The 14,242-nt window shown below is 48.2% G+C and overlaps 1 protein-coding gene across 11 annotated transcripts in view; it reads left to right on the plus strand.

Moving 5' to 3' along the window:
* The window catches only part of FAAP100 (FA core complex associated protein 100), a 230,956-nt gene that overhangs the window by 41,259 nt on the left and 175,455 nt on the right, over positions 1–14,242 (plus strand). For all 11 annotated transcript variants that reach the window (XR_008849488.1, XR_008849483.1, XR_008849484.1 and 8 more), the window contains one exon: positions 2,410–2,499. Coding sequence is in view for 1 of the 11 variants with exons in the window: in XM_056549728.1 (XP_056405703.1) it covers positions 2,410–2,499 (90 nt within the window). In the remaining 10 variants the exon portion in view is untranslated. The remainder of the gene's footprint in view (positions 1–2,409; positions 2,500–14,242) is intronic.

The raw sequence follows: 14,242 nt of genomic DNA on the forward strand, positions 1-14,242 counted from the left end.
GGAAGGAAGGTAGGGAAGAAGGGTAGAGGGAAGGGGGCCAGGAAGGAGCAAAGGTGAGGGAAGAGAGGAAAAACGTATAGAGGGGAGAAGGGTAGGGATAGGGGTACTATACCGCACAGGAGTTAAATATGGCAAACAGGAGGTAGTACCGCTTGACAATCAGAGATGCACGCGATGTCAATCAAATACACAGTGTAGTCCACAACAGTGAAAAGAATAAGTAACCCAGGTCGTCTATAAGACGCTGGGTCAGAGTAGATATGCGATCACAAAGCACTGCATGCGAACTCCACCTAAAACAAGAAAACAGTAAACACAACAATACCGGTATACAGTGGAACCTATATCGCACTTTACCAGTTCGTGGGCACGTGTATAGGAGAACTATGAAATAAGAATAATTTCACACTCAACAGCACACAGAGTGTATGCTATAGTGGGTAGATGGCAGGCAGTTCAGAATCATCAGAATCAGGGCTTAATCTCCAGGGAAGGTGAAGCCGAATCTTGAGGGGGAGAGCCGCCGGGTTCCGGGCTTCGAGATCCCCAAGTATCTAAAGCGGCGAAGCCATCATCCACTGAGGTAAAGGCATGCAACTTATTATGGCGGGTCACAAGGATTTTGGTGGGGAATCCCCATCTGTAGGATATTCCCAGACGTCTGAGTTCCATGGTCAGTGGGTGAAAGTCCCTCCTCGCCTGCAAGGTAGCAGCAGAAAGGTCCACAAACAGTTGGAGTCCCGCATATGGATCCGGGAGAGACCTATGTTTCCTGGAGAACTGCAGCAATAGGTCTTTCGTTTTAAAGAAAGTATAGCGAGCCAATACATCCCTCGGAGCGTCCTCAGGAACAGATTTGGGCCTAGCTACTCGGTGGGCTCTGTCGATGCTATATTCGAACACTTCAAGATCAGGTAAGAGATGTTTAGTCAATTCTTTCACATACTTGGCCAGTTGAGAGTTGGGGATAGTCTCGGGTATGCCGCGGAATTTGACATTGTTACGTCGGTTGCGGTCTTCCGCATCAATAGATTTGTTGTAGATGGCAGTCACCTTGTCATCTAAAGCATTATGGGCCTCTACAAGGCCATTGTGGGCAGAAGCAAAGGCCGCCATTTTTGCCTCAGTATGGGATACTCTTTTATCTATTTCCTGAACTGAGGTTTTTATGGGGTTAAGCATCTCAGAGAAGTCCTTAGTAATCGAGGACCGCAATAGCAGGAGCATATCTTTAAGAGCTGTCTCTGAGACCGGCTTATCAGAGGCTTGATACGAAGCAAATAAGTCCGGCTCACACTGGGGTGGGTTCGGAGAAATAAGGGACCCATCACCCCAATCCCCCAGACCCTCCGACTCCAATCTCGGTTTTTGCTTAACAGGGCTTACCCGCGGGGAAGATGAAGTCATCGCAGGGGAGCTGCTGGCAATGTATTGCAGGTCTCTCGATCCACCAGGGGAGAGGGGGAGGGTATCATCGCCAATCTGCGGGTCCTCATGGTGCTGAGTTAGTGCGGGCTGCTGTACGATCCAGTGTCTGGGAAGTTCGCACACCGCCGAGGCCCGTGTGGCAGGACGTGCTGCGGCATCTTCATCCCTGACCGGCCTTCCTGTTCTCTGAGGTAAGGGAATCTGCGATCGTTGGGAGAAGCGTCCCTCGCTCTGCCGTTCGCGCGCCCCGGCGCCATCTTGGTGTAAACGGCCACCTTGTCGTCCCGGAGCGAAAAAGTCCTGCAAAGCTCCGCGGTCTCCCACTTTTCCATTCCGCTTCCTGCTCAAGGTCGCCATGGGTGCTAGGGTGACTTTTCAGTCGGCCTAAGAGTCGCTAGCAGGTCTGGTAATCCGCTTAGTGTGTGCTGTTAGCGGAGCAGCTCTAACATGCGGCCATACTCAGCAGCGGCCAAACCACGCCCCCGTCAGAATATTTCTGTGAATCCCCATAGTAAATAGAGAGGAACCCTACAAGTCTGAAACAACATTTCACACTAGTAAAAACCCTACACTCTTAGTAAATGAGACCAATGGTGTTTAAGATCAGCACTATAGTTGCAACTGGTAGTCCTACACAAGCTCTGTTCTTCCACATTGGATTGGGGCTGTTTTGTGCATAGAATTCATCAAGGTGGCCGTACACAAATGTCTTCTGAACTTGAAGATTTTGGCAGGACCAGCCATGCATCCCCTAACATCCCCCAACAGCAGATGTTTTGGGCTTGGATGGAGCTTGTTGGTTTTTTTTATATAGATAACAGAGGTTTCTGGCAGTGGCTTTTTCTCCTCTCACAACTGAGGAGTGTACATGTGTATGAAAAGAATTGGGGTTATTATCTGTTAGGTTCCTCTGACAGCTTTCTAAGGAGTATGATCACCTAACGTCATCTAACACTCGATTTGTCTTATTTTATTTTCCAGATCTTACTTCAACAAGATAACCCAAACAATGAGGCCCATTCTCCTGATCTGAATTTGGGGAAAATTCAGCAGCTGTTCAGTGCTCATGAGGTAAGTCATGTGAAACAAGTCTTCTAATCCAAGTCACAAGATCAATTCATTTGTTTTCCTTTTCCTGAGGATGTCACTTAATTGTGACAGAAACACGTTGGAAAGTTACCTATTCTGTTGATACAGGATCTTGTTTTAAGGGCTACGCTTGATCTATAGTGTATATCTCTATGAGGGAACTTTATGTTCCTTATATTTATGATGATTTATTTTGTTAAAATGGCACCCAAAGACGGGTGTTTATGTTTTTATGCTTTATAGTTCTATCAGAGACTACTAGGTGAAATAGTGCACTTTTTTTAATGGACAGACTGTCTTATTTTGAACCCAATTTTTTTTATATCACTGGTGATTAGGTGAATATTATTTTTACATAAATAAAAATAAAGTTTTATTGGTGCCCCCAGTAGTTTTCCTTTGTACTTTTTTTCCTTGGGATTTCTCTCTGATTTGGTGGGTGATACACCCTGATATATATTCTGATAATCTTTCTGGGTACTATAGTCCTCCCATTCCCCGTATTACTCTAGTTGCCAGTCTTTGAACCCTCTCCAGCTCTGCTGTGCCCATGGTCCCATTGACTTTAATGGAATTGCGCAAACAGAGTAGACCTGCACGATACTGTTTTACTTTTTGCACATGGAGAGCGGTATAAAGTCAGCTACAAAATGAGTAGAATGATTACTGTTATAAAAGAGAGAAATACGTAGGTTTTGCAGTGTGTTTGTGGGAGCTGTCATGTAGTTATATAGCTAGCTACATTTTCTTAAATGTAGTGCTGTTTTGATGGCTATCAAAACAGAAACTTTATCTGTAATTGGTATTGTCACAGTGTTTACTGCCGACCATTACTGCTATCCTTTTACTTAAAATTTACTTTACCACCTAAGACCACATTGCTTAAATTTATATGTGTAAAGTATTGAGTCCTTTATAGCTGTATGGGAACCACAGAATCTTTTATGCAATCGTCTACAGTATTTTAAGGCCTCTGTTCATCTTTGCCTTTTGCATCTTAAAAAAAAAAAAAAAAAAAAAAAAACTGTCACAATTTTGCAAAGAGATTTGTAAAATATTCTACCTTTGCTCGGTCGCTCTTCATTGGGGGGGACACCTATACTGATGGGTATATGCGCTTGCCACTAGGAGGCGCTGACACTGGTAAAAAAAAAAAATAAAGTTGGCTGCTCCCTGCCAGGATATACCCGCCTCCTGGAAGTGAGGTAATCAGTTTTAGCTAGTGTCAGTAGAAGGCAAGACACAGGTATGGGAGCTTCCCAGACCTGGTCTTTTTTATTATTTTCTAGTAAGGGCTGTTTAGTTTTTTATCTCCCTTTTACTTCCCTTTTTCGGGTAGGGGTTCAGGAGCATGGCACTACCTGTTCCCCCACATGCAACAAAGGGGCACGGAACATAAGAGTATGTGCCGACAACCCCTTCTCGCCAACGGCCAGCTCCTGGAGGTTGTACCCTGGGTCCGGGTCCCCCACTGCCCTTGCTCGCCTCGCTATCTTAGCCTGGTATGATGCAGCGTGGCCATAAGCTGGCTGAAGCCATCAAAGGGTGAGTATGTGGCAACCAAGGGGAGTTGCCTTGTCTTGGACACTATTCTGGGAAGTTGTGACGTGCCTTCTTTTCTAGGTCGGCCCTCCTGGTTCCTTGGGCCTTAGTGACCGTGATGCAGTCTTTCTGTACAGCACTTCTTCTGATTTTGACGCCGATGTTTGTCACCTGGACCGTTGCTGTCGTTGGGGTTACTTACCCTTCGTCTTCCAGGAAACTCCGGAACCTTCAGTTCCCATTTCGGCTGCCCCTGGATACTCCTTTTCAGGGTTTTCCTCTCCTTTCTTGACTGTTTATTCTTCCATGTCCGTCTTCCAGGTGACCCAGGAACTTCCAGTTCCAGTGTCTGTCGCTCTGGTGTTCCGGGATGCCGATCTTTTTTCGGCTCCTTTTTTTAGCCATTACTGCCTTCCATCTCTTCCTTCGAGGTCCATCTTTTCTCGAGATGGAGGGCGTTCTTGTCGTCCGGATTACAACTGTCCAGCTGTTTCGCTTCCCGGGGGGCTCGTTGCGGGCCCCTGGATGGGGGTTTTGGGTCTGCAGATGTTCAGATCATCGATCTTCTCTACCAGGCCATCGATCTTCTGCACCAACTGGTTTCCGTCTTTTTCCAGTGGTTTTCTGGTCTCCGCTTTCTGTGCTCTCCTTCTGCTCAGGTGTACGCTGCTCTCCCTGGCGTTTTTCCGCCATATTCTCTTGACTGGGTTGACTCCTGGATAGGGTTCTCTTTTTGTGCCCTTTTCCATTTTTGTTTTCCAGCCAGGTTAGCCCTCTGTCTGGTTCTGTGTTCCTTGGAGTTGATTTCCTACCTCCATGGTTCTGGCCCATCTGGCTTCCTAGTCGAATCTTTCTTGTCTCCCTATATGGACCGGGTTTAGAGTCTGTGCCACGGACGGTCCCTTCCTTTGGTGTCCCAGTCCATCTCCACGGACGGGGGATCTTCCGAGAGCTCGGTTTCTGGGCCTCGGTTATCTCTGGCCTGGGTTCTCGTCAGCAGGCCTTACGGGCGAATGGGTTCGGTCTCGGGACTGATTCCCCTTTCACTGTTGGTTGTTCTTCCCAACAGTGAAGATGCCCCATCAGTAAGGTGTCCCCCAATGAAGAGCGACCGAGAAAAGGAGATTTTTTTTTTGTACTCACCGTAAAATCTCTTTCTCGTAGCCTTCATTGGGGGACACCGCACCCACCCATTTCTGCATTTGTCAGGATATGCTTTTCCGGTTATTGTTTTTTTTAATCTAGGATTCCTTTCTAGGTTCCTTTTGGACATTCCTTTCTAGGTTCCTTCCTACTGCTTTGTAACAACACTGATTACCTCACTTCCAGTGGGCGGGTATATCCTGCCAGGGAGGAGCCAACCTTTTTTCCTTAGTGTCAGCGCCTCCTAGTGGCAAGAGCATATACCCAACAGTATAGGTGTCCCCCAATGAAGGCTACGAGAAAGAGATTTTACAGTGAGAACAAAAAAAATCTCCTTTTTGTTAATGCAGACTACATGCAGATAAATATAAGGTTGATGCAGCTGCATCTCCATGGTTACAGATTTAAAAAAAAATCCTGTGTGTACTCCGATGCTTCAGTCTTGTATTCTTAGGCCCAGTTCACACTTTGGACTTCAGTGGGAGACTACAGCACTGTTCACACTGCAGAATGCAGCTGATTCGGTTTCTGACAGAAAATGTTATAGGTTTATTCTCTTTGGGAAATACATGCAGAAAAACCCATGGGACTTTTATTGAAATTCTGTGCGATATAAGCCTCTATTCCGCGCCATTCTGAACAACTAGTGAAAATTTTGTGTAGAAATTCTGTATTGTGTACAGGGTCTTAGTCTGCTCCTGAGTACAGAAGTCTGTGATCATCACATGTCAGCACTGTGGTCACACACAGAAGATTATATATCCCTGAGATTTTAATCACTGCCCTCTCAATTTGCACAGCCGTGGCAAATTGCAACTTTAACAAAGTGCAACTTTAACCTCTTAAGGCACTGTGACAACTTAGAAGTTACCCCATAGGATCACCATCCCCAGGGTAAGTTGGTTGGCACATTGTTTCTTACTTCAACACAGTGGATTGTGTACAAATCTGTCTGCACTCAGCTTCATCATCTTCACTTATGGCAAAACAGCTTTACAGCACATTGCAAAAAATAAACTCTAGTCCATGAATCAGTGTCTTCCAACAAGGGTCCTTCAGCTGTGGCAAAAGTACAGCTCCCAGCCCGCTTGGACAGACTGCATTTAGTTGTCCAGTCATGCTGAGAGTTGTAGTTTTGCAACAGCTGGAGGCGTCCTGGTTTGGAAACACTTCCCTAACTAACCATATTCAGTGTCCCTCAATATGTCTTATGAATGTTTTATCAACCTTTTTCAGCTTGGAGCACCACTCAGAATTTTTTTTTTTTTTTTTTTTTTTTTTTTTAACCACAGAGCACCCTTACCAAAAATAGTTAAAAGAAGCAATGCACAATACCTATATATATCTCTAGCACCCCATAACTATACAGCTATTTAGATTACAGTGCTGTGATATGCAGTGACTTACAGGTGACATCTTTCCCTTTTCTTCTTCATCTGGCCCAGACACCATGACAATTTCTTTTAGCCACAACTCCTCTCCGCATATGAGGTCTGGGACCATATCTACCTACGGAATGTGTGCGATGACATGCGCGTCCCAGAAAAAGTGCTTTTCCCAGCCTCTAATGATGTTGACCTCACATCCTATGACCCCTGTGGTGGTGGTAGCACAAGGCCCCATCCTCCCTGCGATCTGCTGGGGAACCCCCATGTGCAGCAGAAAACGGGAGAGATGAGGGGACAGTTATAACTGTGACACACTGTGAGATGAGGGATATTAATAACTGTGAAACACGGGAAGATGAGAGGAGAGTAATAACTGTGACACACAGGTGGGGAATAGAGGGGACATTAATAACTGACACACAAAGGGGGGAGATGAGGTGACAATAATGACTGTGACTTCCGGGAGAGATGAGGAACACTAATGACTGATCATATGACGTAACGTTACGTGACGTGCAGCATGTTGGCTCAAAATTTTTATCGATGGCTCCTAGATCCTACAGCTACCATTATTTGGTTGCACTCACCTGCATGCAGACAATTTGGGGTTAATTTTTGTATTCCAGTATTCCTTATGCTTCTTTGTGGTAATGTCCAGCCTGTAACCCCCAGCAGTGTGATTCATACCACAAGCCATCTAACTTCCATCCCACACACAGCAGTCGTAGCTGCTTTCACACGCCTCGCTCACAGTTTTGACATTAGCTCCCCCATATACTTTTGAGTCATCCGTGACTAGTGACATAGACATCTGGTTTTCACTAGCGATCACATTAGTTGTACAGGAAACTGTCATGGCAACGCTGTTTTCTAAGTTGCTATCAGTCACAACGCACACATTTTGAGACACTTTTGCCATTAGTAACCACAACCTATATGGACGCTCTTGAGCTAATATCCTCTTTTTTCTTTTCTTTTTTTTTTTTTGTTAGATTGTATTTATTGATACAACAAAAAATTACATTTTCCTTTATCTGTCATAGAACAAATAAAGTACAGGAGCATTGTAGCTAAGTCCGTCTTCTACTTTGACTGCAGTTTCTTTGCCAACCAGTTGACACATTGCATATACCTGCTCAGGCTGTGTGGCACGGTCATGGGTAGGCATGTCAGGCACAATTACTTTAGTGTCTTCAGCTGAAAACATTACTAGCTCTATTATATATATATATATATATATATATATATATATATATATATATATATATGTATCTTTTAGGAAGCTGAGTGGCCAAAACCCACTATGGATATACAGGATATTTTCTACCTCCCACAAATGCCCAAAATAAGGGAAGTCCTTGCCAATCTCAGGCGCACAAAAATATTTTGTCAGCACTATAACACTGCAAGTTACCCTGTTTATGTTACAGCACAAGTTATGAAAACAGTCTAATTCTCCATCCTACACGCTTTACGTAATTTACATAAAAAAAAAAAGCACATTTCTCTATCGGCTTCATTGGGGGACACAGACTTGGGTATATGCTGTTGTTGCTAGGAGACTTGACACTATGGATACCAAAAAATTGGCTCCTCCCAGCAGGATATACCCGCCTACAGAGCCTGAGGTAATCAGTTTAAGCTTAGTGTCTGCAGGAGATGGACACTGGTCTGAGTTTTCCCCAGACCTGGTCTAACTTTTTTATTTTTCTAGATTAGGGACGTTTAGTTTCTTATTTCCTTTTATTTTCCTGTTTTCAGGTGGGGACTCAGGAACATAGCGTTCACTGTTTCCCCATTTGCGATTGAGGGGGCACAGACATCGTGGATGTACTGTCAACCCCCTCTCGCCAACGGCCAGCGCCTGGGGTTGTACCTCATGGGTCCGGGTCCCCCACCTTTCCCTGCTCGTCTCGCTTTTCAAGACCGGCGTGATGCAGGTGACAAAAGATGGCTGAAGACTTCATGACTGAAGACTTCATTAGGTAAGTTCTTCAGACTAAGGTGAGTATATTTCCCCTTTTTATCCTTAGGTACTGGATTCTCAACAGCTGTAGACCCCAAGTTTGTGGCCCACCTTTTTTGTATGGAGGCTAATGGGACTGGCCAGGAGGATTTTTTCCCTCCTTTTTGCCTTCTATGGGGGAAAGTTTTATTATGGGGTGTGAGCAGTGGCACATATATGTGTGGGCAGGTGTGTGTTTGGTGCACTGTATAACGCGGCTGCTTCTGCAGCCGCGGCATGTCTCTCATTACTGCGGCACTCCTCCAGTCCGGCCACAGAGCGCCGGTTTTACTTTCACTTTGGCAGTGTAACTGCCGACGGCGTTCGCCCGCTCCGTTCCCCCGAGGCGCATATGCGTTCGCATGTGCGCTCGGGGCCGGGAGCAGGTGCCATCATGGATCGGACTATTATTACTTCGGCAGTCTGGTACACTTTAGCTCCGCCCACCCAGGACCGCCAAAGCTTTTCAGGAGGGCACGAATACCCTCCAATCAGCGCTGTGTGTGCGCAGGGTGTTGCAGGACCATTCAACAGTGCCCTTGTTACTAGCACGCCCCCTCTGGCCATTGGTCCAGCGTTTGCTCTCTCCCTCTCTCTGCCGGAGTTCTTCTCACAACAGCAGCCTGAGGGACACAGATTTGGGTGAGACCGTTCTTTTTCGTACTATGTCCGTGCACAGAACTGTTCCTTCCTCTAAACACATAGCTGGGTCCTTAGTTACTTTTTCCACCTGTAATAACTGTATCACAAAAATGTCTGGTTCTGCTGAACCTCGTTGTTCTGCCTGCACCACTGCTTCCCTAGACCCCCCGGCTATTACTACCCTGGATGTTCTACCAGACCCGGTGGATTCGGCCATCCCTCTAGCCTGGGTTTCTTCTCTCTCATAGTCTATATCCAACTTGGCGCAGGTCTCCCGTTCTGTGGTGACTGCCTTGGAGAGGTCCTCCCTCCGTCGGCTCTCCGGGGGGACTCGCTCCCCTTCTCCCTACGCTTCTCGCAAGCGTAATAGGGGTGTTTCCTCTGAATCATCCCCGGGGTCTTCGGACAGGTACGGGCGTTCCCATCATAGGTCTCGCCCCGCTACCTCAGCTTATCACAAGCATCCCTCTTCCAGAGGAAGCTCCCGCAGTCGCCGCTCTGGCTCTCCAGAGCCGCATACCGGGTCAGTCTCTCCCTCATCTAGGGCCGCCTCAACGCGTTCCCATTCACCTGGAGAGCTTGTGGATGATGTTTCCAAATCGGCATCTGACTCAGAGGACCGCTCGGATTCTGCCAACACGGTGAACTAATTGGTTTCGGCCATAAGAGACACCTTTCATCTAGAGGACCCAGGAACTTTGGACGTGGCTCCAGAAGTTGCCTTTCATCGTGCCCGACCTCTTCCAGGGCTGCCTCACCTCGTTCTCATTCACCTGGAAGAACTTGTGGATGAGGTTTCTGATTCGGCCTCCAACTCAGAGGGCTGCACGGATATGCCTGATGTGGTGTACTCATTGGTTTCGGCCATATGAGACACCTTCCAGCTAAAGGACCCAGGAACTTCGGACGTGTCTCCAGGAGTCTCCTTTCTTCGTGCCCGACCGGCACCCAAGACTTTCAGCTCTCACACTGAATTTGATGCCCTGCTGGAGTCCGCCTGAAGGCACCCTGACAAAAAGTTTCAGGAAACGAAGAAGGTTCAAGCGCGGTATACCTTTGCAGAGGACCTCATTGCTCGGTGGACCTCCTCTCCAACTGTGGATCTACCGGTCTCCCGCCTCTCTAAGGCGACTGTCCTGCCATTGGGTAATGCAGCTGCCTTCAAGGATCCAGCGGACAAGAAGGGGGAGACTTTGGCAAAATTTGCCTTTTGAGACAGCAAGTTCTTCCTTTTTTCCTGCTTTTGCTTCTGTCTGGGTGTCAGATGCCTTTCAGTATGGTCTCCCAACTCTGCCAGGGTAGTATTCAGGATCCCTCCAGGGGATTTATCTAGACTAGCTCTCCGATGCTCCTACGTCGCAGATTTTCTGGGTTCTGCTTCCATGCACAACCGCAGTGCTGCCTTTGCCACAGGCTACCTGGTAGCCCTCCTTCGCTCCATGTGGCTTATAGCCTGGAATGCGGACACAGCCTTCAAGAAGTGAGGCGACGGGCAGAAAGAATTCCTTATACCTCTGGATAAGGCTCGCAGAACCTCCTTCCATCGGAAGTCGTCCTCCTTCCGGTCCTGCGGACCTTTGGTACCAACAATGGTCCAGCCAGGCGCCTTCATGGGAAGAGGGCTCCCTCCTTCCGGACCCGTCCATCCCGGAGGTCGGCTAACCGTTCCGGCCGTTTTGCGGCCCCATCAGGCACCCGTAAGCCTACCTCGGCCTGAGGGGTCGCCCCCACCCGCCGACTTTTCTCGGGTGGTTGGTCGAATTTGCTTCCCTTTCATGGGACTGCTTTTTTCTTTCCTGGACCCTCCGGTCCTCCTCTCTAGCGGAGGCATTTCGGGGCGCGTTCCAGTTCCCTTTCATCCAGGGAGTAATTGTCCCGGTTCCTTCAGGGGAACGTTTTTGAGTTTTTTTAATTCCAACCTCTTTGGGGTCCCCAAGACGGGCGCATGGTTCAAGGGGAGTTTTTCTTCCCTCGGTGGACATCAAGAATGCCTGCCTCCACATTCCAATATTTCCCGGTTATCAGCGGTACTTCCGCTTTGCAGTTCCGGACGGCCATTTTCTATTGTGGCTCTCCCTTTCGGTCTGACCACTACTCCGCGGGTCCTTACCAAGGACCTGACTCCTGTGATAGCCCTGTTACAGGCAAGAGTTGTTTCAGTGATTCCTTTCTTGGACGACCTCCTGATGAGAGCTCCAACCAGGGCTCAGACTCTGGGGAGTCTTAGTCTCAACCTCCAACCCTTGTTTTCTCTTCGGTTGGATGGTTAATCATGACAAGTTTAACCTCTCCCCCTGGGGCTCCAGTTCGACGCGGCCTCTGCCCGCTTTAGTCTCTGCCGGACATTCGGCTGACTCTCTTGTCAGGAGTCAGATAACTTCGGCATCCTGCTCCAGTTTCCATTCGCTTTTGCATACTGTCCTGGGTCAGCTGCCATTCACCCAGTTTCATCACCGACCTCTTCAACTAGTGATTCTCTTCCGGTAGGACAGGTCCCCTTTGTCTCTCGACTGCAAGATCGTTCTCTCTCGACAGTCTTGTCGGTCCCTTCTATGGTGGCTTTGTTTACCTCTGCCTTTCAGGGGCGCTCCTTCCTGCTCCTTCCTGCCGGTCTGTTGGACTGGGGAGGTGTTTTCAAGGACCGACCGGTCTGGGGCCTTGGTCCCCACAGAAGCCCTTCTCCCCATCAACATGCTGGGAGTAGGGCAATTCTATATTTGCTTGCTTCTTTGGAAAATTCCCTTCTGGGCGGAACTCAAGTTTCCGACCATCTCAGCGATCTTCATTCTGGACATATTCAACTGATAGGTGGGTCTGTCTCAGCCGGTCCTCAGCTGTCCAAGGCAAGTGGTCCCTACATCCGGAGGTGTTTGCAGTGACCTGCAACCTCTAGGGCGCTCCAGGCGTGGACCTCTACTCGTCCCGCCATAACTGCAGCGTTCCTCTCTCCTGGTCGGGTTGCCCTACCTTATCTGTTTCCTCCCCTTACTCTCATTCCAGAGTCCTGAGGAAACTCGCAGCAGAGGGCATTCCCGCCATTCTCGTGGCCCAGCCTGGCTCTTGCGGTCGTGGTATGTTGTCGTGGTCAGGCTCCTAACGACTTACCGCTGTGCCTTCCCTCTCGCCCAGACCTCCTATCTTAGGTCCCCTGTGCCACCCCTATTTACTGTCTTGGCTTTTGACGACGTGGAGGTTGAGACCGCGGTTTCTCTTCCCAAGTGGTTCGCAACATGCTGAGGGCTCGCAAGCCTTCCTCTGCGAAGATTTACCACCATACCTGGTGGTCTTATTTTCATTTGTGTGAATTTCAGCCTTTTTTCTCTGGTCGTGGTTTTCCTTCCCCGACCCCTTTTCCATTTCCAGTCAGGGTTGGCCCAAGGGTTGGTTCTCTGCTCCCTTTAGGATCAAAGTTCGGCCCTTTTCATTCCTTTTCAAAGTCCCCTGGCGTTCAATTCTCATGTCCAGACCTGCTTCAGGGAGTGGCACACGCTGCCCCTCCTTCTTGGTCCCCTTCTCCCCCTTGGGACTTACACTTGGTCTTAGGTGCCCTGCAAGGCGCTCCTTTTGAACCTCTCAGGGACATTCCTCTTCGCCTCCTTCCCTGGAAGGTGGTGTTCCTTATTACTCTTACCTCTGTTAGCTGGGTATCAGAGCTGGCAGTTTTCTCTTGCCGTTCTGCCTTCCTGGTTGTATACCAGGACAAGTTGTTTTCTGTCCAGGTCCGTCCTTTTTACATGAGATGATTTCGACTTTTTCATCTCAATGAGGACATCGTCCTGCCGTCCTTTTGTCCGGCCCCTTCTCATCCCAGGGAGTTTTCTCCACAAACTGGTTGCGGAGAGGGCTGTTCGGACTTATCTCTCAGTCACTTCCTTTCGGCAGTGTGACTCCTTTTTTGTTTTTCCGGAAGGTCGTCTTACAGGATGACCTGCTTCTACGGCCACCATTTTACGGTGGATCCGGTCTGCTTACCGCTGCAAGGGGAAGATTCCCCCTTACGGGTTTTGGCTCATTCCGGCCGTTTTTCGGGCATCCTTGGTCTTTCACTTCGTGGCTTCGGCCTCGCAGTTCTGTACAACGGTCACGTGGCCGTCTTTGCTCTCTTTCACAAGGTTCTACCAGATTCATACTTTTGCATCAGCTGATGCTACTCTGGGCCGTAAGGCGTTGCAGGCGGCGGTGGTCCAGCCGTTCACCTGACTGATTCCTTACCCACCCAAGGGCTTTGGTACGTCCCAAGGTCTGTGTCCCCCAATGGAGCCGATAGAGAAAAAGGGATTTTTGTCTTACCGTAAAATCCTTTTCTCGGAGGATCCATTGGGGGACACAGCTCCCACCCTTTTCTTTGGTGTTCCTGTTTTTGGTTACCTGTCCGAGGGTGTGTTCAGTTATTTTTTGTTCTGGTTGCCTCGGACTGGTCTTGGTTCTCTACCTCTCGGTCATCTCCTACTGCTTGGTGACTAAACTGATTACCTCAGGCTCTGTAGGCGGGTATATCCTGCTGGGAGGAGCCGACTTTTTGGTTTCCATAGTTTCAAGTCTCCTAGCAACAACAGCATATACCCAAGGTCTGTGTCCCCCGATGGATCCTCCGAGAAAAGGATTTTACGGTAAGACAAAAATCCCTTTTTTTCCCATCACTGCACACCTCAGCTGATTGTTTATCGCAGTGTTTCTCAAACAGGGTGCCTCCAGCTGTTCAAAAACTACAACTCCCAGCATGCCTGGACAGTCAAAAGCTGTCTGGGCATGCTGGGATTTGTAGTTTTGCAACAGCTGGAGGTTTCCTGTATGGAAACATTCTAGATGTATTTTATGTATAATGTAGCCCCCTCCCTTTTTCATTGTAGGGGGATAAATGAAAACTGACTAACAGCAAAACTGTCTGATTTAAGGGACTGTTCACACTGCAGAATTTCTACTAACTAGGAAATTCTGCATGGATTCCACTCGCTGCAGACTCCTATTGATCTTAATGGGAGTCTGCTGCTCAGCTCATACTACG

The sequence above is a fragment of the Hyla sarda genome, chromosome 13 (genome assembly GCF_029499605.1).
Source record: "Hyla sarda isolate aHylSar1 chromosome 13, aHylSar1.hap1, whole genome shotgun sequence".
Taxonomy (NCBI): Eukaryota; Metazoa; Chordata; class Amphibia; order Anura; family Hylidae; genus Hyla; species Hyla sarda.